We start from the raw sequence: 25,570 nt of genomic DNA, 5'->3' as shown, positions 1-25,570 counted from the left end.
TACTGCCCTGACCAACTTCAGCCTGTCTTTCAGCATGGTTTGAAAGAAATTTGCTGTGACAAAACATAATCCAAAGAAGGCAGCAAAATGACAGATGGGCTTGCGCGCATTTTGTGTTGGGTTTCCCAAAACTGCTAGTTTGAGTGAAACCAAAGCAATAGAGGCTGAAGTAGGGATATCAACATGTGCTCTTTTCCTTTGTTCTTTTCAGCCTCAGTTTCTTTATGCTTAGATTTCTAGGGTAGTGTAAAATTTAAATTTAATGACAGATGAAATATGATACTGATTGTATTTTTAGTTGATACAGTTTATTTGAAATGTTTTTAGTTTACCTGTACTTGTTGCAGCAGTATAGGAAAGTTGTTCCCCCCAGCTCCCCGCCCCGATGCTCCCAATTGCTCTGGAGTGCCAGATTCTTGCAGAGGGAGCTAAAATAAATCTCTGCTTACTACAAGATGATTACATTCAGGGCAGCATGTACTTTAGAAAATACGCATTTTTAGATTCTCAGCCTCACAATTACACTTTGATTTTTGCAACTGCCCCCACACAGATTTCTGTGCAAACACAGAATCGGAACTCCGGCTGCGGACTCTTGTCGTTGAGGCCTAGCATAACACACCGTCAGGTGGTTTTTTTTTTTTTTTCTTTTAAAATAACTCTTAAAATTTTATTATAAGAAGCCCTTTTCATACACTTCTCATAAAATATCGTCAGATTTTTCTTTTATTTTTAAATGACCCATTTAAAGAGAGGAAAAATTTACTGATGGTTCTTAACTGAATGTGTGAGTGAGGATATAATTCTGTTGTACAGACTTCCCCCACCACTACCATTTTCTGCAGTAGTCTCGTGTGCTGCTGGAATTGCATTTGCAGTCTAGGTGGTATGTTCATTGTTACAGTTTACCATTGCTCCGGAGAGTCAAGAAAGAAGGCAGTCATACATTCTTGATAAAGTTTCTAATGTTTAATTCGTATATGAGGATAAGGTTTTATGTCTTGCCCTTTGTGTGTTTTTCCCCATTAGAGATGTGACTTTTCTTCTTCCTTTTTTCTTTCCTTTTTTTTTTTGAAAATTAGATATGCTTACAAAGTAATTTTTTTGGATTAGAAATAGGTTAGTGTGCTGCATCAACTATCAGATGATGGTTATTATGGCAATAAGCAAGATCTTATCAGAGTATTTTGAAAGAGGAGTGGGAAATTATAGGAGGCACAAATGGAGAGGATGAATCCACTCATTGCCAGAAACAGCAAATGGATGGCATGATATGTTAAGGAGGAGAGAAATGACAAGCCTAATTCCATAGTGGATATAGAATTTTTTTTTAATCTAATGTTTTTTAAAAAAGTTTTCGGTTTAGTCATTTTGGGTTTGTGGTGATTAATGCGACTTAGATTTTAGCTGTCACTGGCTAGTTGTCTGATTTGCAGAAAAATTTAGATACTGTGCTTTGGAGTTGACAGTGTCAAAAAAGCTTAAATTGTAAGTTTAAATAATTTAAAATGATGGAAGTAGGAGGTAGAAGTAAACCAAATAATTATATTGGAACTCAGTATCTTACTGAATTGCTTTCTTGGACAGCTTGGTAAATCTGAGCTTTTACTTTTGCCACCTCTCAGCTGAGAGGTACATATGATACTCTGAAATCCTTAGGTAAAAGATGCTAAAGGCAGGAAAATCTGTATAGTAAAGATGATGTAATATTGAACCCAAGCAGAGAGGTATGTTGAAGAAATTTGATAGCTGAATTAACATGACTTGTTAATGTGTGCTTGTTTAAGAATTGCAGAGTTGTGTAAGTGAAGCAGTTGTAACAAAAATGTTGGATAAGTGTAAATGTAAAATCAGTAAGCACAACCATCTAAAGCAGTACTAATTTATCTAAGGCGAACATTTATTTTCACCATTCATTCTGTTGTTTGAATTCTTCTTTTAAATGATACTTCGACATCTTTTGTGTAGATTATGCATATTAATGTAATTGTATTTACTTGTAGGTGGCTCTAACCAAGAGAGCTGATCCAGCTGAGCTGAAAACAATATTTTTGAAGGTATGTATAAAGTAAATATTTTACTCTTTCAGCTTAAATTTTTCATATCTTTTGCTCCTTTATTGCAGCATACAACTCTTGATAGTTTTTCCAACCATTAATCATTCACTGTATTATTACCATGTTAGACTTAAATACCACTATCAGAATTGAACARTGCTCACCAAGAAGTCAGATACATTCCTGAGTGATTATTGTATTGCCTCAGAAGAAGTATTACTATCTCAGAAAAAAAAAACTGCATTGTTCAGAGAATGGGGTGGGAGTTTCAATATTGTTCCTACACATGGTAAAATGTTAGTGCAGACACCTTGCTGTTAGACCATTTGATAAACTTCCTTCTCCTATCCTTGCTTCGTTCCTGCCAGTGTTATCAGTGTTTTTATAGCTCTGTAGAAGTGTTCAGAAGATCACTATATGAAATGATGGCCACGTTGTAGTTTCACAATACTTCTGTGTTGTCCTGCTGTAGAAGTACTGTCATAAACAATAAAATGACTCCTGTACTTGCTTGCATAGAGGAAGATCAGTGTACTGTAACGTTTTGCTGGAATATGGTGATCCATTTCCTAAATGTAAAGGAATATTCCTAATCTTTCTAAGATCTATTAGTACACTGTCTGTAGTAGTGTAGAAGTTTGGAATAAAAAATGTGTACAGAAATTGATGAGGCTGGAGAATAAATGTAAATGAGGTAGGTGCTACAGTGACTTCCTGAATCTTAATTATTTTTATGAAGGGGYTGAGTGACTGAGAGAGCTATTACCTTTCCAAGTTCCTTCTTCTACTTTCTGTCTCTCTAATGTTACACCCCAGGCTCTGTGAGTTTCTGGTCATATTTTTCCATTGACCTTAAGATCTTTTATTAACAGTATATGTAGGTGCCACTGTGAATATGTCAGTATTTATAGTTTTATCATATACTATTCATTTTTATACCTCTGAAATTGAATTTTCAATTGGGAAAATTAAGATTTAACTTACTAAATCCTGGAGCTGATATTTATAAGGAGAGGCAAAAGTCCCGTGAAAAAGAATGGGATTTTCATAGGAAAATTTTTGAAGAGCAAGACAAAGACAGCAGAGAAGGCAGATGGGGAATAGACTGCTGACTCRGTGAGATGGTAGCATTGGGGAAGGAGATGAATGCATTAAGAAGTCTGGTCCCTTCTGGAGAATGAGGAGTTCAGTTGTGGGTGGATTGGTAGGTTTGTTGAGAATATTGTGAAACTTGTTTCGTGTSTGTGTTTCTGAAGATTTTACCTCCCTTAGCTTTCTGCTCCTATGAAATGTCAGAGCTGAGCTCACTGAATAGTGCCTCCTGCCCCATTTTCTTACCTTTTCTGCTACCCCCACCATTGAAAAGAAGAGATCTCGATAATTGGAAGAATGAAATATGATCTCAGCATTTTGTTCAGTGTAATACAGAAATTGCTATGCAACTCCCTGAAAAAGGACAGAGAATGCATGACGATGGCATGTTGTTTTGTGCGCTGCAAGCAAGCTATGGCCAGAGTGTTAATTAAACTGATTTTAATTGAATTGAATTGAATTTAAGATGATTTTAATTGGTGAGGTCAATACAGTTGTTTCTGCAGATTGTGCAATCTTCTTTTGTAAAATAGCTTGACAGCCATTTTTTAAACTCGATTTAAGAGTTAAAAAATACCATTTCCAAGTAGGAATGACATTCACTGTGTAGAAATAAATATGAGGCTGTTAGTTTAAATACAGTTCATTATAGTCAACTTTCAGAATTTTTATTACATCAAAACCACAATAAAGTGTTTGCAAATCTTATTTAAAATGAGGCTGAACTGGTTAATATTTAACTATCTAAAATGTAGGGAAATAAGTTACCAAAAAGCCATTAAGTACTATTGTATAATATCAAATTCTCTGTGGGTATAATTGCGAAAGTGGGGAAAAATACAGTTGTAAAGAACCATATTTTTTAATGTCCCTCTTCCAAAACCAATAGAATTGATGTTTTTCTCTTTTTGTTATGATAATTTCTAAGACTAACTCTACTTGTTCTAAGTCTTCTACCATAACCCCTAAGAGATTAGATTTTAGTCAAAGTGATCAAGCTGACATTTTCCAAGGTCGTTTTCTATATGTAGTATAGTGTACGTGATTGGTTTTCAAATACACTTGAGTAAATCACAATGACAAGAAACAGGGGGACACTGAAACCTTATGTTGTTTTCTGTTATTGAGTGCCCTAGCAGGGGGTTAGCCTGGAAGAAAAAAATGAAATATAGAAGCTGTCTGACTTATTTGATTTGTTTCTCAATAGTGGCTGTGTTAAAAGTTTTTGAGGCTGGGATTCTGAAAGATTCTGTCTCCCTGCAAATGATTACATTGAAATGAATTGATCTGCTAGTTCTTACGGAAGTATACAACTGAAAATTCTTTGTGGTGTATCAACTAGAAGGTTTGCTTTATGAGGAGTATCTATTGAATCATGAATCCTTAAATGCTAACCAATATAGATGCCAAAGCAAGTTATGTTTTTTGTTTGGGCTTGCTTCTCTGAAGCCTTATTCCTTGAAGATATTGCTATACCTGAAGACTGTATTTATATAGCACTAGAAGAAAATAGTCTACTTACTGTTACACTTTGGCATCCTTCTGAGAGTTATATGCCTACAGCAGGTGTAACAGTACTCGGCAGGCACTAGTATGAGTCTCAGATGAAAACTGGCAGTTTTCTTCCCTTAGCAGAGGCATAGCAATATAAAACAAAACACGTCTTTGCTATTTTGTGGTGTTCTTCAGTAGGCATCTAATTTATTTATTACTTCAGTGTGGATAATGCCATATGGGAAGCAGCAGCAATGTTTTATCATCCCATCTTTAAATAAATAAATAAATAAAACAAGTTGATTTTCTGTTCTCAATGCACGTTTGTTATCCTGAGGCAGACCCATTTCACTTAAAGCTAACACATGGTGCTGTAAATGTTGCTTAGGATTTTTGTTCTCTTAACTATTGTCTTTATCATCTCCTCCAGCCTCCCTCCCTACCAAGAAACATTTTTAGAGTTGATTTCAAGTTTACCTTTCTACAGAAAATCAGGGCTTTTAAATTTGAGAGATGACTGAAGAATTAGGATAAGGATGGTAACAAAGGCAATTTTATTTATGTATTATCTTATGTATTTTTAATATCAAAGAAGATACATGAAACTTGTTACTTGTGGCCTCCTATAGAGCAAATAATCTTGCGTATATTGAGTGCTGGTTTTGGAGTGGTATTCAGAATAGTAACTCTGGCATAAAGAAGGAGCAATGAATACCAGAGGTGCTTGGTAAGATCTCAGATCACTCTTCTTTTTTTAAAATGTCCAAATTCCCCTTCCCCTTTTTTTCCTTCCCCTTTCCCCCCCCCCCCCCCCCCCCCCCCCCCAAAATCACTTCTCACTGGTCTTGTTTCAGAGCCTTTTAACCAAGGAAGAAAATCTGTAGGTTCTTCTTTACTTAAGAACTAGCTATGGCTGAATTTGCTGTTGTGCAGTTGCTCCAAAAAAAAACACCCTCAGGTGGACACTCTTGTGGGATGACGTACTCCRTTAGCACAACAAAGTCATTTCTCAGGAGCAAACCCACCCTTTTATGTTGAAATACATTGGCTACACAAAGGTGTCATTTTAGCTAAATAAAATACGCTAGTGTATCTCCTACTTGATATAGTTTTCAGTGGGCCTAAAATGTCATATACCTGTTTGCAAATGCATGCATGCTTAGTGTTCTACTTGGAAAAAAACATTCCATGTTTGAACATGAACCATTTCTAGTCCAAATATGGAGAAATGGTTGACATGATGAACAAATAGTCATAAATCTGTAGCTCTTTTGTCTGGGAAGCCAAGCCTTCAGCTGTTACATTACTTCCCATGAACTCAGTCCTGATTCAATGTAGGTTATAGGTTCTTCAGAGCAGTAACTGTCTTACTGCTATACTGTAAGTCTAGTCCTGATTAGAAACAGTGGGTAGCCTGGAGAAGGATGAGTCTGAAGCACTAAATATTTTATTTATTTAACAGTATGCAAGTGTGGAGAAGAATGGAGAATTCTTTATGTCTCCTAATGACTTTGTCACACGGTACCTGAAGATAATTGGAGATGGCTTGCCTAATGCGAGCACTGTACAGCTCCTTGCAGGTGTGGTTGATCAGACCAAAGATGGGTAAGTGTAATTTTTTTTTCATTTTTGTTCATTTAGAAAATACAAAACCATTCTTTCCAGAACAATCTAGGTCCCCAAGAGTTATCTGTCGTCCCCCCCCCCATCACTACATAAAGGAACTCAGTATCTTTGAAGTGAAATCAGTAATAACAGTGTGTTGTAGTATGTAGCTGAGCAAGCTATACTTAGTCCACTATATATTTTTAATCCATTGAACCTTTCATGTTTGTTGGCTGGCTTCCTTAGCCCCTGCTTTCCTTTCCCTCCCTGAGTCTTTCAGTCCCTGTTTACTTCATATATTTGTCACAGATACACATACAAATAGCAATTTAAAATAGGTTAAGATGATATAGGAAAAGATCATAGAAAAACATATCTCTGGTTTGCTTTGCCGTAGTACTGAAGTTTTTGCCACTGTTTTTCCTCACGAGAGAGGAGGAGCAAATAAGCTATTTAGGGAACCACTTTGCAGGCTTGGGAAGACAGAGTATTGTTGGTTGCACATGGTTTGCATTTGAAAGCCTGACTTTGCCAATAGGCAAGATTAGCTACCCCTCCACCTTCCTCCCCCCTTCTTTGATGAAATCCTAGCTTTTGCTTTTGGTACTTGCCCAGGCAAGCTGTCTCTTCACCCATATGAATGCATTTTTTGAACTCTGCCTTTAAAGTATCTTTAGAGAAACTTTAGAATAATTAGCTATGGACTTAAAGTCTGTAGTTGTGGCATTTTTAGAAGCCAGAAAACTAAAAGCATGACTCATATCAGCAGTTGCACAGAGTAAAATGTGAGATAAATAAAGCATGACTAGAGAATGCAGGCTTCCTAGTGAAGAGACACATATCTAACTGAACTTTTGTGGTGGTTTCTGTGCCCTATTTTCTGCTCAGTTGACCTCACACATCTGGCAGATGAGCACCTTAAACCTTGAAGACAAGTTAATGTGATGTTTGTTATCCATGGTAAAAGAATCCTGTAAAAAGTTACATTGGCCACATTGGCATAACGGTAGCAAGAAAGTAGTGGCTTCAGATGACATTTACTGAAAATRCTAAATCTTTCTCAGATTTTGATCACTCTTCCCTTGGTTTGGTGCCTGTAAAAACTGCATTTTCTACATTACATGACTTCAAATCCATTTTATAATAAGAAGATTGTGTGTATAATCCGTACCTTGTGATTTGGATCTCCCTCACGAATAGAGGCTGGTGTCAGAAGGAGCAAAATGTAAAACTGTAGTCTATGTGAACTTGCTGACAAGTTCGGGATTTTGTAAGTTGGTGTGATCTTGCAGAAGTTTTGCAGGGTAATATTGAGGCTTCTAATTGCAGCTTTTTACCATGMTTAAGGTCTGTTTCTGCAGTCCTCAGTATGCATTGACTAGGGACTCCATGTTTCTAATGTGTCTTTGGAGAGTCTCTTCTGATACTTAGGCTTTCTTCTGGTTTAGCTGGTATACTATTATGTGAATGGATGGAGACAGTTCTGAAAGTAATTTTTGATGATGCATAAACTGGCTATCTGGACCAGCCTTTTTTGGTTCCTGTTAAGAATGTGAATGGACCCTTTTTTTTTTTTTTGGGGGGGGGGGGAGAGAGAATTTTTGAATTCTCTCCATCTTGGCAGTCTTTGTTCAGAGCCCCTAACTTTCAAAATGAAGTACAAACGTTCATTTTTAATATGCTGTATTATTATGCTAAATATGAATATTTAGAGGTTCATAAGCTTTAACGTCATGAGAGCCTGTTTGATAATTCAGCTTTATTTCTAGTATAAAAAAGAAGATAGCTTGCAAGGGCAATGACAAGTTAATTTTATTACAGTGTTAATGGCTTAAAGTAGTGGGGTTCTGAAAATGCTGCAACACTATTTCTAGAGCATTTATTCACTCTCAGATTCCTGCTCCTTTCTAAAGAAGCATGTTCCTCATGATCAGTGAGTGTGACCATTCACCAAAAAAGTCTGAGCCCAGAATCACAAGGATTGTCCCAAGCACTTCTTTAAACACCTTACTTTCTTTTGTTTTCGATGAGAAGTTACATACAGATACCAAGTGTCGCCAGTRGGAGGTGCTGAAATCTGTAAGTCATACAGGTAGAAAGAAGCAAGACAACAAAAGATCTCCTTATTCATTAGCAGAACAAACAAAGTGGTAGAGAGTTGCCTATCCCTGAGTTGCAGAAGTCCTCAGTGTGAACCATGTGCAGGGAAATGAACTTCATGTTACATTTTCTTTCTTGTTCAGGTGAGGTTTCTAAGCAAATTATCAGCAGTTAACAGAATCTATAAAATCTGTGGCAGTAGGCAATGCAGAGTGGACCAGGCAGATGAAATGGGCACAGTGTTGGTAATTCTCTTCTTACATGCTTTTCCTCAGAGACCTGAACTGGAAAAAGAAGGGTGCAAGCAAATAATGGTATTTTTTTGCATGGACTGTCACTGTGGTTGCTGTGGGCARCATCTCTTGTGTTGTAGCTCCAACACAGTTTTTGTATTGCCAGGAGTTAGGGATTTGAGGATAGCTACAGAACATACTGTTGCTGTGACTTCCTAAAGGGAGATTCAGGTGTCCAGCTTTGGTGTCCAGTGAATATCTGTTGCCATGGGAGYGAGATTTATCTTTATCTTAAGACTGGACAGAGGGATCTTTAGAGGCAGATTTTTTTATTCTGTCTTATTCTGAGGCATTTTTTAAAATAGTTCCTTAAAAAAAAAAAAGGGAAAAAGAAAAAGAAAAAAAAAGAAACACTCTTCTTGCTGATTGCCAGAGAAGTCATTCAACCTGGTGGGACAATAGTAGAGCAGATTGGAGTTAGAGGGCTGGAAATCAGTATCTCCATCCACCTATCTCATATAGCAGTAGATTGTATGAAACAGACTTAAGAGCCTTKCCTATTTTCTGGCCTTAAGTTTCCCGTTCCTGGTTCCAGTTGAAAGAATGTTTCAGCTGTCTTCAGCTGGATCAGAAACTCTTCCAGTAATACAGTGGCTCTATTAAGGCATAGCAGCAGCAGTCCAGGCATTTCCCATGCAGCCTCCTGTAACATAATATTTTTCTGTCTTTTGTTGTACTTTTAAAAACTTAAGTAAGTATTTACTATACATCTCTGTTTGGACTGTAGTAACTAACACTTTGCTGAGAAATACTGTATGCTTTATTTTTAGAAAGGACAAACTATTCAAAAATAACACTTGGAAATGCCAGCATTTTCCATTATTATTGTATATAAATTTATCCCCTAATGCACCAATTTACACTATACTTAGTTTACCTAGGTTGCAGCATAAAATAATAGATGTAGCTTCAATTTGTGTCCCATTATGTTATCATGTTTAAATTGCTGATACAGTAAAAACATATGCATTGATTTCTGAAGAAACCTCTTCATCATTGCATTTGTATGTATTACTGCAGTGTGTAAGGGCTTTTTTTCCTTTGTTTGGCTACATGTGGACTTTCTCTGGTGGAAAAGCTTTACATCTGTGTGGTGCCCAGATAGCTTTGGGCATCAGCACCAAAAGAAAAAGCATGGAGGAAGGAGGAGAGGTGGTAAATAGTAATCTTGCTATACTGTACTCAGTTGCTGCATTTGGCTTGTAGCTCTTGTGTGCGGATATTCTGAAAATACCAGAATTTCAATCTTTCTTGTGCAGTGTTGCCCCTGTTAATGAGGACATGAAGGTGAAGGAAGATTTTGACTGGTTAGGTAGGATATCTTTAAGATTGATGTATGATTTTGTCAACATTTCATCTCTCTCTTTGCACAGTGTAAAATTACTAGGCTTTTTTCTGCTTTTGTAATATAAATGAGCACTTGTTTAAGTAGATAAAATAACTCTTAAGTAGTATATTGAAGTCCATGTTAATATGTGCTGTTTAATGACACCTAATGATATTCAGTGAAGGGTTATGCTAAACCCAAAAGGCTGATGCTAAACCAGAGAGAAAATGTGTTACCCAGGCAACTACCCTTGTGTAGTATAGAGAAGTGAGCATATGGCTATGTAGTACACATTATTTCAGCATCTTTAAGCATTAAGAATCACACGTGTAATTGACTGTGAAAAATTACTGCTCAGTTACTGTATTGTATGGTCATAATAGAAGTAAATGAATACGTCATTGTTGTAAGAATAGATCTGTTGGGAATCACTAGCAGGCTAGTCTACTTAGGGAGCAAAAAYACAATAAGAAGAAAATAGCTGGTTTAATTAACATGTAAAAATTGGGTTAATTTGAATTCAGCTGGCACGGCCGATATTAATGTCTCTTCTTTAATAGTCTGACTGGAACCACACAATTTGTACACTTTTAATCTTCCTAGAACTATGAATAATTGTTTTTAAAAATGGACATGGGTTATTTTAATCATCTGTCTCTGATTTATCAGGGGGTTTATTACTTGCAAGTAGTGACAAAGAATGCTTATACTGGTAAAAAATGTTGTAGCAGTGTTAGTGTGTGGAATTCTAATCAAATCCAGGTCTAATAACATTTAGTGTACTCCTAGCTAGGATTCTGCTAGGATAGGTGCTGAATGCTTTTCCATATTATGGTCACTATATGTGTTGGGATATGTTAGTAAGGATACATAATTTTGTTTCATGTAAAAAGATGCTTTATAAAAACTGTTGGCAGATAGTTCATATTTTTAGCTCTAGACAGTCCTATTCTAGAGTCTTGTTGCACGTTGTTTTGTTCTTTTCTGTTCGGGCTTTATAAACTTTGGGGCAGAAGYGTTTGGTGGTTTATGTCAGTTAAATGTTGTGTATGTTGTCAGGGATGTAACAATTGTGGATAATAATGAGTTATTATAACCTGTAAGTCGTAGAGTGACAATAAATGGGAGTAAACATGAAACTGAATACATTGTGATGTATTGATTTAAATTTGAAGGAAATACTGCTTTTTTCTGTTTTAATTACTTTTGGCTTAGGAGAGAGTGAAGTTTTCTTCCATTTAAAGATGAAGTATCAGTTTTCTCAGTGTCTAACAGTGGCAGTATCTGGTGCTCCCAAGGAATTTATAATAAACTGCATAATGGACTGCCCATGTGATAATGTGTGCTTATGCAGCAAGTCATTGGCTTTTTTACTAGTAAAGATGAGTTGATGCTTATATGTTTACTGACATCATCAGTTGTGAGTTTACTATTAAAAATACCTCAAGAGACTTATTTTTATGTATTTCTCTCCCTGCCTAGTATCTTATGGTGGTAAGTTCCCAAAGCTAATTATTTGTTAGAATATTTTTAACTCTAAATGTGCTTCCTTTCGCTTTTAGTATGTATATCTTGATGGAGGTAAAGTAGGACAATTCTTTTGGTCTTCTCTACATAGTACTTATTTTTTGATATTCTCCTTTTGTTCATCTTCTCATATTTTCATGTTCTTCTCAGAAAGCAGCTTGTGTTACCTTCTGGACCTTTGACTGTTGACTTCTAGCACATTTGTGGGTGATTTAAAGCTCCCTTAAGATAAGGTGACTTAAAATTGCTGTATTACTGAAGGCAAAGGGCCCTGCTGAGTTGATTGTCTTTTCTAACTTATTCAAACTCTTCCTTCTTCACCGTTATTACATACTCAGTAGAACTTTTCACTGAACTGGCCACAAGATCATTTTGAGTAGAAGTCAAACTGTACTAGTGGTACAGTTAGTTTCTAATAAAAAAAAATGTTCTTTTGTGTGTGTTTCTTAGAACTTCTTAAACTGAATTTTGTGTGACTCAAATCAAATCTTCATTCCCCAGTTACTGCCATGTGAAACCATTAAAGCTATATGTGGGCTTCTTTGACGTAAAACAGCCTAGGGAGAGGGCAATCTTAAATCTCCCAGACTGCCAGCAGGCCCTGCAGCCACACATTTGAAGATAATTTTAAACTATACAACCTAGTCATTTAAGAAGAAGTAGAAGAATGGTTTGCCCACAACTCTTTGCCTTCTTAAGGAAGAGAGTGATCTCCATTTTGACTCTTGGATGTGACCTGGAGAAATTAGAACCACTCAAGCTTTTTGCTCTATCAGATCTACTGCAAAGAAGCCAAGTTGTTGTGTTTTTCTACTTACTAATTTAAGGAAAAGCACCTATGCTTTTATCTGTGCTCTGCTAATGCACTTGCATTTTGGGGACGTGGCTATAATGATGAATTTGAATAAAGTGCTCTTGGGCTGAGGAAGAACATGCACACCATTGCTTGAAAAATTGTGACTCAACATGCAGCACTTGAGGGCTGCAATGGATGACTAACAAGTTCCTAACAAACAGACACTGTATTCTGTTCCGTTCCTTCTGAAATGAGTGGAAGCATGTAGATCTTAAACAAATTTGCTTTCCAAAAGTCTTAAGTCTCCAAGGAAGTTATTCATATCTTTATTGGCCTTGCCTCTTACCAGTGGAGGGAGGTAGGCTTACCCAGAGGGTAGTTCAGTTAGCCATTATCGTTGAGGTGAGTAGCCACACTGGGCGCTTTGCTTATTTTGTTCTGTTGTGACTTGCTAAGGAGAACAGTTCCGTGTTGTGCAAAGTCATTTCCATCTGGCAGTGTAAAGGCCTGCTGACAATACCTGGGCAGTGTCCATGGTAAGGCATTTTAGGGTGAGTTCTGATCCCTATTGATAACATTTCATACACAGTTTGGTTGAGGTATTCTTTCTTTTGCATAAGCTATGTTAGATTGTATTTAATTTTCCACAAGCAAGTGGTTTCATAGCTCTTGCTTTTTTCTTCCTCTTCAGGCTGATATCCTTTCAAGAATTTGTGGCATTTGAGTCAGTCCTGTGTGCTCCAGATGCATTGTTCATAGTGGCCTTTCAGCTGTTTGACAAGACTGGCAAAGGAGAAGTTACTTTTGGTAAGACTGGGTTTATAAATATGCACTGCTAATTTAAAAATTCATACTTAGGCCAAACCTGATTTTACCTTCTGTTACCATAGAAAACAGTGATTTGTAATTGAATTACCCTTATGCCAAAGAAATTTCTCATTTAGTTTTTTTTTTTTTTTAATCATTTACTTTGTGTACAATATGAAGTCAAGCTCTCAGTCATTTTCATGGTTTTCTCTAGAGAACTTGTCACTACTTTCCTTTACTTTTCCCCAATGTGCTTGTGCAGGTCTTGAGAACAGCAGTGAGAGGTAGCTATAGGAAATGATTGTAAAACCGCAAAAAAATTGCCAGACGACTTGGGCAAACGTGGAGTCTGAAATTACCTTGAATTATTTTTTGTTTAAATTGGCTAGATTTCAAGCTGGTTTCCTTTTAAAGCTTAGAACTTTCTTCTGTGAGGTTTTTTTTTCAGTAATAAATCCATTATTGACCTACTGAAAATTTGTGCTTTGGAGGTATGGCAATTGTGTTGAGGACATCATGAGAAATGCTGAGACCAATTTAAAGCATGGTTGTGGGGACTGTTTCTATTCTGTTTCTAGATACCACAGAGACAGCTTTTGATATCTGTAGGACTATTTGCCACCTGGCTAGGGACATGGATCATTCTGTCTGGAAGAACAATTCACAAATTAGCAGTTTTGAATAACTTCTGACTGCATTTCAAAAAATGTGTGTGTGTATGGAGAGGGAGGTTTAATCCTAAGTACCTATGCTGAATAAAATGGCTGTTTCTAATTTGCTAAATTTGAATATGGTTATCTATATATGTCTGTTTTTATTAATCGGTTGTTAAACTGTTTTAAATAAAAGGAAAATTGCATGACAGTGATTCTTTGTCTTTTCTGAACATACATTTTGCATGTCCTTTGTCTTTTGCTGGTATTCCCTACACATACTTAATGCTTAGTTAAAAAGCCCTTCCCTTCCCATTTAAACTGAAAAGATCTTCTATTATTATTGCTTGAAGCATTTAATTCCTTCTTCCAGCTCCAAAACTCTGCATTCGTAGTTGCGGCTAGTGAGAAGACTTGCTGTCTCCTCTTGTGTGTGTGTGTGTATGTTTAGTTTTTCGGTATTTCGGTTGCCCAAGTTTATAAAAGATATGTTTTTGTGCACAATATTACTTGCTAGGACAGCTTTTTAAAAATTACTATGGATGCTAATAGATTTGAAAATGGAAAAAGTTCTGTTGACCATAACCTTGGTGAAGGAAGTACTTTGTGCCCAGCAGTGTTGTGCATGTGTATGGACAGAGAGGCAACGAGAGACGGCTTGCTTTTGCATCAGGAGGGCGCCTGTGTTTTGCAACGGGTTTGTTCCAGCCTGGGCAAAGCAGGGTTCCTGGAATGCTTGTGATCTGCAGGCTCTTGTCTGGGTCAGAGCCCCCACTTGCTTGCAGCACTCCTTAATAATCTAGGAAGAATTCTGGCTGTTTGATCTGAATGCTGAATCAGTGCAACTTAACTTTTTAACTCTTGGCATTCTCGTTAATACTTTTGCTGCTGGCAAAGGCTTCCCTTGAGGTCTGGCTTAGTGCACGAGTCAAAGGATGTTGTGGCATTTGAAGCCCATTGATGTCCTTTTCATGATGAGAGAAACTCCATGCCAGGCTGTATTTAAGATACTTGAAAGAGGAAGCCGAGGTTGGCAGAACCTCTGGGGTTTTTGTTTGTTTGTTTGTTTTGTTTTGTTTTTTTAAATTTCTCTTCCTTTGAAATCATAAATGCATTTGTAACTTCTATATTTATGTCTACTACCTGAAAAAAAGCCTAGAATGGGAAGGATATGAGAGCTGTCTGGGTGTTGTGCATTCTCAGCAAAAATGGCTGGCCTTTACATAAAGCTAGTTTCTGTTTCTATCACAAAGAAGAAACGTATTTTTGTATTAGGAGAAAATAGTTATTTTTGTAAATTAATTATTACAGTGCTATCCTGTAACTTTGCCCCTCAGTGCCTCAATCATGCATCCTTAAAGTTAATAATGAGATCTTTTTCCATTGACTTCAATGAGAATGGGATCAAGTCCTTATCAAGGTTAGGAGGCTTAAATAGAGGTTTTGTATACAGTAAAATTACAGTGTGAAAGGAACAAAAAAGAGAAAGGATCATTTTCCACTATGCTGCTATTAAGCGTAGTATCTCAAGGATCCCCTTATAAGTCTGTATCTGATTTTATTCCCATTAAGATACAGGATGATTTATTTTTGGAGTCATTGTTTTTTGTACACTGAGATAATGGTGTAAATATTGTATCTTATATTGAATAGAATACAGAGCTTCCCAGTTGTTAACTTCGTATTTTCTATTACGTAAATCATCTAATTCATATTCTTTCACAGGTGCACTTAGTGTGTGGTACCTTTGTAAAAAAATAATAATGGGCTTTGTGTCAATGAGCTTTTCTATTGGATGCTATATCCAGGATATAGATATTTAGGGAAATGTTCTGTGTTAGAGAAGTTTTAGTATTTAATACTCAATTGTTGCATGTTTGAAGAGAAGAATACCACACAGTTTAGCTTCCAGGTTAGAAATTCTATTGCATTTTAGCCGTATGTAGACATCTCTACAATCTTGAATGTTTCAATTCTTTTTAAGCTAGAGGGTAGCTGTACATAGTACAGTGGCAGAGCTAGCATCTGTTTAAAAGCGAAAGAGCTGATCTGCAAGCAGTGTAAGTGTCTTGAGGGGGTGGAGGGGAAGGTGTTTCTAGTTTATCACTTCTGGGAGTGAGTGAAATGGTCAGTAGTAAATGAATGACCAGTGGCTCACTGAGACTACACCTGGCCATTGCATCATGTTGTAGATTTATCTGCTGCTGAAGTGTCGGGGCTTTGACAGTTTGCAAGGAGTTAAAGCTCTCAGCAGGAAAGTGGGAGGAAGTTTAGCTGGCTTTTAAATTCAAGGCAAAGAGCAAACCATTGCTTCTTACTGTTGAGTGTTGACAGGCACATAAAAGCTGATAATGTAAGTCCAGGGGTTTAAGAGACTTAGTTGAGTTGCTTTTTTGTAGTAGGACTGTATTTTAATGCCTCATTAAAAAAGCAGAGCCCTTTGAAATTCTTTACTAGATGGCATTAAAAAAAAAAGGTTGAGATGCTTGGGTAAAAATGTCAGTGTTTAAAATTAAGTCATCTTAACTCCATCTTTAATTTCAGATGGGTAAATGAAATGACTCAAGCTAACAGTTCTGAGCCTCGAATGATGCAGCAGTGGTATCTAAGGMCAGGCACTGTCTTTTTCCAATACGGATTCACACAGTGCCACTGAAGGGGAAATAAGTGTTACCCACAKTGGTTTTGCTCTCGGAGAAGGAAAAGGCACCAAAAGAGATAGGATTTGCCCAAGTCTATGCTGCCAGACAGCGATGAACTTGACTTTGAAAATTTTCATTTGGATTTGTTTTGAAGTAGAATTTCCCACTAAACAGAAATTCTTGCTCTCTTGTGCTTATTGAAATGTAGCTGTGGGGTGGGTGTGTGTGATTTAAAAAAATTTTTTTTCAACTTGAAGCTATTTAAAAATGGATGCTGTGCTCCCCTGAGAAATCAGAGTATGCTGTGGAACAAGTCTGTCCTTAAAAAACAACAAAAAACCTAACCAACAGGATTGGGGAACCTAACCCCCAAATTGTTGTTTGTTTGGCATAGCAGCTGCAGAATTGGATGGTGTCTCTGTTTTTGTCTCAAAATAAAACTCTGTATTTACATGTATACAGTAGTTATTGTGGGTCTCTACTTCTCTTACAGTATACATTTCTTAGAGGAGCATGTGAATTAATGATTTATTTTACTAAGCACTCCTGTTTGTTTGTGATACTTGAATTGCCTGGATACTTGTTTGTAAACTTTCTAAAAGCACATAGCYGTTAACAGAGTTTTAAAGGCACATAGAGCTATTGTGATAGGCTTCAGAGTTTTTCCTCAGTGTTAATGCTCTGATACTTCTTCAACCTGCTAAGAATAGTTGCAGGAGTACCACAGCTGATTCTTTCACTAAAGGATTAGGTTCAGACTTCTTGAGCTAACTCTTGTTTTTTGTTACAAAGAGTTATTTTATGCTTTGCTCCTATAGTTCCTTGTTATGATCTTACAGGATCTATAATTCTTTTCTTCTTGTACAACACCTAGTTTAGTGATACCCAGCCTAGCACGCTCAATACCATGTAAGGCAATGAAAAGCTAAATTTGAGCTATCAAAATAAATTGCTGAAATGCAAGCTTTGATCACTTGATAAATTGCAATATTAGGTAATGCTCAATGAGGTTTCCATTGCTGGTACAAAGTGGTGAAAAGCCRTTTGTAGCTTGTGATGTGTTAGCTTAAACCTGTCCAGTGTAATTTGTTAGTTTATAACTGGCATGTGCCTAGATATGACRAGTCCAATGGCAGCAGTACACATGCAAATCTGAATTTTAATCTGTAATGTTTTTTGTTGTTTGTACTGGATTTTGTATGAAAATAACAATTTTAGAAGACGATGCAAGGAAGACTTTTCAGCATGTTTACTTTCTTCAAAACAATTTTTGAGATCTGCTTGATGTTATTTTCATAGAGTTTCATTTCTACATATACTGTCAATCTGGCAAGTTTTTCTTGTTTTGTTTTTTCTTGTAACTAAAATGTTATGTAACCAGGCATACTTTCATGAAAGCATCTTAAGTAAAACAATGCATGTTTTAGTTGCAAAGTAAATCTGTCTTTATTAAGTTCCATCCTTTTACACAGTTGTGTTTTATTGCATCTAGACTATACAACTGAGCTTTCTAAATAATCTAGAACTGAAGATTTTTTTTACTTTTTAATTAAAGCTGCCTTTTGACAAATATCAGACTGAAGGCTCAGCATATCCTTTGTTCATTAGCAGGAGTGATCACAGAACCGTAAAAGAGTTAAGGTTCGAAGAGTCCGTGGTGTCATCTGGTCCAAACACTTGCTCAGAGCAGGGCTGGCGAGGTCATGTTACCCGGGGACTGTGTGTGATTGAGGTCTGAGTATCTCTAAGGATGAAGACGCTACAGTCCCTCCTGGGCAGCACATTCCAGTGTCTGACCACCCTCATGGTGAAAAACCATTTCCTAACACCTCTCTGGGCTTGCCTATGTTCCAGCTTGTGTCCGTTGCCTCTTGGCCTTCCACTGTGCGCGTCCATCTTCCCTGCACACTCCTGTCAGGTACTTGTACACAGCAATAAGGTTTCCCCTTAGCATGCCCTTCCCCGGGCTGAGCGAACCCCACTGCCTTCACCTCTTCATATGCCATGTGCTCCAGCGCCTGACCATCTCAGCAATTGTGAAGCACAAGGAAAATAAAAATACTGTTTTAGTTAGCCAGCCTATTCAATTTACCTTTGCAGGAGTGATCTGGGTTTTTATTCTTCTTAATGGCAAAAGCAGTACATTTGTTTTTATGCTCTCATAGAGCCTAGTGCTTTCCAAACCTGTGACCTCCATGTGCATTGGCAGTTCGTCACCCGCTTCTTAGGAGGCCACAAAAGATAACAAAGAAATACAAGGTTATTGCCAGTAAGCTTAAATTACGGATATCTACAGCTCCAGTAGAAGTATTTTCAAGGAATCGCATCTTGAAAAATAGGTTGAAAATGTTTTCTGTAAGCCAAATGTGCAATATTCTGTATATAAATTCCTGTTATTTCCCCTTGGTGTCTAGGGAAGACAGGAGTGAGCAAGCTTGGATCCAGAATTTTAACTGCTGAGAGGGATGTTACTCTTGGAAATAGCCTGGTTTTTTTTTGGATATTTGCTGTGTTTAGCAGAGATAATAGATGTGCTCAGAAATCTTGGTTGGAAATCATGGTCGAGCTAATTTGGGTAGTATATGGGCAAGTCGTGAAGAAGCAAAGTTTTCTCTTTTAAAAGTGACAGGAGCCCAAACAACCAGAACAGGGGGAAGATAAGAGGTTGAGCAAGCAAGCACATTTTCAGCAGAGAAGTGAAACTTGAAGCTTGTTATGAATCTTTTGATGGGGGAAAATCATGAAGACAGAAGCATGTTCTCTGTATTAATGTTCTCATTAAAGTAAAATTAACCTGCAAGAYAGCTCTGTCCATGTTAAAAGTTTGGAAATGGCAATGAAGTTATAACCAAATAACTTTTCTTCAGTAGTTAGTGTGTCTCTATCATAAAAGAGARTATGTGCTGAACTTTTTGTTAGGATTCATACTGGACTTCTTGGTATTCTTGGGCTTTTGGGGGGCTCTTTGATTGTTTTCATCTTTAAAGTCTAYTTAATACATCTGAAAGACATGTGGTTAGCGATATGGTTATTAATCTCGCCTCTGTGTACAACAGGTGCTATACAGCCTTTGTTRCTTCTTCATACCACAAAATGGATGTGGTTCACATCTGAACGAAAGCAGCCACCTTTAGTGCAAGACTCCAGCCTGCTGCAGTGMTTCTCTGCCCTTCTGTGACTGTCTCTAAGGGTGCTGACACTCCAGTTGTTGCTGTCGCAATACAGTCTCTTTTCTCCTGGAGATGTGCTGAGTCAACCAATTCATTTTATGAGGGCAGCCCACCAGCCATCGTAAGCTTTTGCTTTCCATTGATGTGCTCCAGATGTTAATGTGTTACCTGGAGGTGAAAAAACATTGTGAAGACATCCATTTTTTGATATATGTGCAGCTTTGTTGCACTTTTTAAAGTGACCAGTTGCAAAACAGTTTTTTTTTTTAATCACTTTGACTTGGGGGAAAAATTTTAATCACTTGTGAGCAGTGTTTACTGAACAACCGAATGCAGATGCACCCCAATATCAGACTGGCGTGCATGTGTTGTATGGTGTCTTGACAAGGATCAGAAGATCTGCACCAAAGCTGTTCCAGTTCAATAGGTCAAAAATATACTTTGTATGAATAGCTGACTGTAGATTTGCACGATTGACTGTAATGGCTCCAATTTTAAAAGACGGAGGTAACAGAGAGCACTTCCAGCTGGTGGGATAATTCAAGAATGCTACATGCTCAAATGACTAAAATATTGTGCTTTCTGCTGCTACTTCATGCTACTTAAAAAAAAAAAAAAAAAAGTGTGGAAAAGGTGGGATAAAGCAAATTAGAGAGTAAATTTCAGCCATATAAGGTCACTCTCTGGTTAACAATAAGCTGAGAGTTAGCCATCCTTCATACAACTGCCTATGTTTTTGAGGGGGAAAAAACTCAACATGATTACTAGGCTGCATTTGAGAAGGAACCAGAGCCTTCCACACCACAATATGTTTAAACAGTGGTAGCAGTAGTATATATTTTAAAGTTTGAATTTGATTTTGTTCCATCTCCATTTCAAATTGTCATGGATTGCAAATTAGGAGTTAAATACTTTAGCATGCTCTGAGAGCTAGGGAGGTGTTTTGCTATTGCAAATTTTAATATAAAATTTCAGATAGCAAAATACACACACTCGCAGTGTGTGTACTTCAGTTTTCTAAATTGGAAAATCTGCTGTTACCTAGCAGTTAATGACTATTTTTTTCCAACAGTTGGAATGCAGGACCTGATTTGATAAGCTGATAAAAGAAAACAAAACTGAGAACATGTTGGAAGTGCTCAAAGTGAAAATTACAGTTTAGGTAGGTTTGGGGGTAGATAGTGAGACATTTTAATTGAACTAAAATAGTTTTATACTAATACAGTACTGTTGTGGGAGTACATTTTGTGGTGCATTTGAAATTGAAGAATTTAAGTGGGGGAAAATGTATGTTAATGCTTTGCAAGAAAGTGATTTTTTTATACCATCTATCTAAGCAAAATAGCTGTTAAAGAAATAGAGCTCTCAAGTCTGTATTGGAGAGTAAAGTGTAATAACTTTTATGCTCTTTTAGGATGATTTCTTGAAGCCAAGAATTTGCATTTTATCACTTCAGTTGGTATATTAAACTGCTGTAGGAAACAATCATGTGAATACTGAAGAAAATTTGTATTCCTGGACAACTACAGCAAAGTCATTGCSTACTGGTGTGAGGAAAGCTGTTGAGTCAGTCTGGATTCTTCAAGCCCGATGTTGTAAACATCTCCATGATAAGAGTAACACAAATGAGCCCAGATGAGAATTTCAGTTATCCACATGGAAACAGAGACATAGAATTTGGTGTAACAGCTTTAGTAACCCACAAGCAACACTGGCTTATACTAAATATCAGAAATCCCTGCTTGGCTGTTGCAGTTCAGCTCTAGTCTGCAATGGACTTACTCAAAATAGCTAAATTGGTTAAAATTACCGTTTTTATTATTTTAGTTTAATTTTATCTTTGAGGATTTTCTTTAAATTTGGAACAACCACTCCTACTTAAAAAAAAAAAAAAAAAGGAAAACTACCATGTACACATAAGTGCATGTATATATGCACATACATGCACACACACATACATACGCACCCATAATTAATGAAGGGAGTGAGTTCAGATTTGTTTAGGTATTTATGTGCAAGTGTATATATGCAACCATACAGTGTTCAGGTGCAAGCTGAAACCAATATTAGTCTAAATAAATACAGGGCACTAACGGAGGGTTTTCCACTCTTCTGAATGAAGCTGTTTTAAAACCATAGCAGAATAACATGATAGAGTGCAGATAAGTTACACTGGCCATAGCTGCTATCTCTTTTGCAAACCAGCCTCTTCCTCTGCTTTTCAAGTCATTATCTTCAATTGCGTGCTCAGTTTCTACAGTGAAAGCTTCAGTCTGAGAGTTCTACCAGATATCTTGCGTGTCATGTTTTAAGAAGGAAAGAACCTAAATTAATTTCTTTGATTCAGAATTGCAGAATAGATTGTAGTCCACATTTTGGAAGGAATTAAAAGGCAATAAAAGTACAGCCTTAGAGTGCTATTCTAGGGCTTGTAACCTGTGAAGTAGGTGGCTGTGACGGCTGTTCCTGCTGTTCTTGTTTTGCTGAGGGAATCTGGAGAAAAGCATGCGTTTTCTCTGCAAGACTTAGTAATCAAGCTATATCAGTGTGTTATTTAATTCATAGTGTGCCCTGTATAAAACTATTTCAATATATTTTCATTGACAAAGGAGTAGGGAGATCACTTGTACTTCTGGAGTGTTGCCCCTTTTTTGGGTAAATGGAGGTAAATGGGCAACACAGTTAAGTACTACCAATAAGAAAAACATCATTTCACATCTTATCTGAGCAGATGTGATGTGGACGTAAGTAAAAAATAAAAAAGCTGTCATTATAGAACAGTTTGTGTGAGATTGTAGACAGATGGAGTTAAACTAGCAGCATTTTTAAAATCTACAGCAGTAAATAAGAAAAAACCATGGCTAAAACACAATGATTTCAGTACCACAAAATAACTTGAAATATTATTTGAATGTCTTGACAGATATATGTACATATTTCTGTACACATGTGCGTTTGCACAAGTCTGTTGTACATCTTTATGGCTGTTACTGTCCAGAAGCAGCAAGTGCTGGCTGCTCTGCAAGAGAGGTGAGCTGGGAGCTGAGGGTGACCACAAGACAGGCAGGTGTGGGCAAGGACCTCACCAAGGAGGGGCATGGTCCTACGGTGCGTGAATAAGAGCAGAGCAGGTCCAGTGGCAGTAACCAGGGTCTGGCGATCGCCAGACAAATCCATGACAATGAGGCAGGTCTGAGGCCAGGCTGGGAAGTCAGGGCAGCCAGCTGGGGGCCACTTAGGTATCCCTGCAGCATTGCTCAGGTGAGGTCTTGAGAAGAACCTTCTCTCGGCTCTTTCTCCCACAGCCCTTTTCCCAGGCCCTGGTCCAAGTGCTCAGAGCTGTACCACATTAGGCTGGCTTTGAGGACAGGCAGCCAAACCCTGGGTGTCAGGGGAAGAGGTTGCAGAACCTGACAGTGCATTCAGGACCATTCAGCTTATGGAAAAATGTAGAGCAGTTTCAAATGATCAGTGAGGACCTGGTGCAAAGCCTGTTGAAACAAACATCAATCCTGTTCTCGACTCCACTGGGCTTTACGTGGGTCTTGGTTGTTGGTAAGGCAGCTGGGTTCTGTGGTTGTGAGGGTGGCCCTTCCACCCTCATGAATAGTTTAATTGGCCCCATTGGAGTTAATTTTTGTTGTTGTTGTCTTTTAGCTATATAGGATTTATTCTAAATGACTTTTAATAAAAATGTGTGCTTTTTTCGAGTGCCATTTAAGGGACTCTGTTTCCAAATGTGTAATCAGAAATGCTTAGCATTAACAAAACATCATTTTGTAAAAGTATCATCTTTTTTTCAGATCAGAATGAAGGAGATCTGCATATTCTGTTTTAAAAGCCTTATCTCCTCACACTAAAATATCTATTCCACACTCTTTGCATTAATTTTGCTTCATTGAGCCCAAGTTGTAGCTCTAATGCTCATATATTCTTCTTTAGGCCCTTAAGTGTGATGAACGTAGAAACAATTACTGCCAGAGTTTGAAAAGGTTATTGGTGCATGTGGAACTTTGTTAACTTACAAGAATTCATTTCTTTTCAAAATTTTCTTTTGTTTTCCCCTTTGCAGGAAGGGGCCTCTGTTCTTTATAGAAGTTACTGTCACCTATATCATCAGAGTAACCACATTTTTTGTCAAGGTTCAGGATTTTGCTACGGATTTTCTGTACCATGCATAAATTCTTTAATTGCTTGAAGGTAGAACATACAACTATAAAATAAGGACTGTTGTGACAGCTTTTCTGCAAAAATATTGCAGCTATTCCGTAAGATGAATAGGATTTTAGTTGATCATGAAACTTACTGTACCTCTGCATTGCAATGGTATTAATTTTATTGGACTCAAACAGTTATACTGCATGAAACATTTAGGTACTTGTGCAAATAATTAGTTTGAAAGAATTTCAGATTTAATACATTAGATATTTATGAACTGTAGCCCATAAAGGTTTTAGTAGCTTGTTCTGTCAAGTAACTTAATGGCACGTGCAAGTAATTCTCCTAATAACTTTGATTAATGCCTAGAAGGTCTTCCGAGTTAGAAGCTGAGATTTCTGATTTCTTTTCTTAAATGCAGAATATATAAGAAAAATATATTAGAAAAATGACATTCAGTTCATTCCTTTTAAATGTTAAAATTTCAAATATGAGCGTTAACCTGTTGCTTTTTAAAAACTAAAACAAGTGTATAATTTTTTGGCATGGATTTAAAAGCATCAATTTTATCTTGATAAATATTGGTTTAGCAGCTAATACAACCATGGCTGCCCAGAGAGGTGGTAGAATCTCCATCTTTGTAGATATTTAAACCTCAGGTGGATATGGTCTGAGCAACTTGAAGTGGTTGGACTTGCTTTGACAGTGGGTTGAACTACGTGACGTCTAGGCCAGTTTTTCCCACCCAAATCCCCCAAATTCCAACCCAAAATTTTCTGTGATTTGGAAAAGCAGTGTCCCTTTTAAAAGAAGTAGAAGTGAATAAAGTAACTCCTGGCAACTGAAAGACATTGCTGCTACTCTGTGGGTTTTTTTGTGTTTAATTCAGCTACTTGAGAGTAGCTGTGGACTCTGACTCCAGGTCTGAGGCAAGACTACATTTTAAAATTGTCGGTTTTTTATTTTAATGCTGGACTTGGATGATTTGGAGACAATATTGCTAGAACTGAACAATAACTTGAAGTGAGTTCTAATAAACAGTTTGCTACCTTTTGACAGTTAAAATGCTGTAGATAGTTTTTCATGGAGCATGAACTGTCTTTACGATCTGAATCAGGCAATTTGACTACAGATGAGGCTCAAGTTAGTGAAATTGTTCTGGATGAACTGGTAATGAGACTAGTGAGGAAAGAAGGAAAAATTTAGGATACAGTCCACTGAACTTAGTTGGGATTTGCGAACTATGAATAGATATGAGAGAGAGGTACAGGGTAGGTATAAAAAGTTTGCGGCAAGCAGGATGCCATGTCTCATACCATCAAGTAGTCAATAAAAGCACAGTAGGCAATCTTCCAATCAGCTAGTTGTGCTGTATAATACAACATACACACTGTCAGAAAAGCACCTGGTATTAGATTCAAAGACATATTGACATAAATTTGCAATATTATTTTGAGAAGCTCAAGTAATGTAACGTAATCTTGCTATTTTATTAAATACCTACACTAATGCTGAAGTCTTTATTTTCCAAGTCATGGCACAAATCATATGTACTATCTTCTGCTTGGAATGTTTGAAGGGATATTTTTAATTTTCTGAACTTGTGAGGCATGTGTGTAGCCTTTAATCTCTAAAATAGACAAGAGGATGCAAATGCCCTGGATATAATCTTAATGTGTTCTTAGTAGGCTTGATAAGGTTTTAAGCTCCTTTGCTGTGGGTTATGTTTGCATTTGTAATGGCAATCATTAAAAGTTGGTGTTATTCTGAAATTACCATTCTTTTTGCTGTTTTTGCTGAGTGAGTTACTTGAGGTAGTTTTTTTTTTTTTTTTTTTTTTTTTTTTTTT

At 37.1% G+C, this 25,570-nt stretch overlaps 1 protein-coding gene across 1 annotated transcript in view; it reads left to right on the top strand.

The window, feature by feature from the left end:
* Positions 1 to 25,570, top strand: part of SLC25A13 (solute carrier family 25 member 13) — a 97,334-nt gene that overhangs the window by 17,728 nt on the left and 54,036 nt on the right. Inside the window, exons 3-5 of the mRNA XM_085310570.1 lie at positions 2,004 to 2,057; positions 6,106 to 6,248; positions 12,983 to 13,098. Coding sequence (XP_085166696.1) covers positions 2,004 to 2,057; positions 6,106 to 6,248; positions 12,983 to 13,098 — 313 coding nt within the window. The remainder of the gene's footprint in view (positions 1 to 2,003; positions 2,058 to 6,105; positions 6,249 to 12,982; positions 13,099 to 25,570) is intronic.

This window comes from Rhea americana, unplaced genomic scaffold (genome assembly GCF_003343005.1).
Source record: "Rhea americana isolate MKP2758 unplaced genomic scaffold, rheAme1 scaffold_32, whole genome shotgun sequence".
Classification (NCBI taxonomy): domain Eukaryota; kingdom Metazoa; phylum Chordata; class Aves; order Rheiformes; family Rheidae; genus Rhea; species Rhea americana.
The sequence above is the reverse complement of the archived record's forward strand: the minus strand, read 5'-3'. Positions and strand labels throughout refer to the sequence as shown.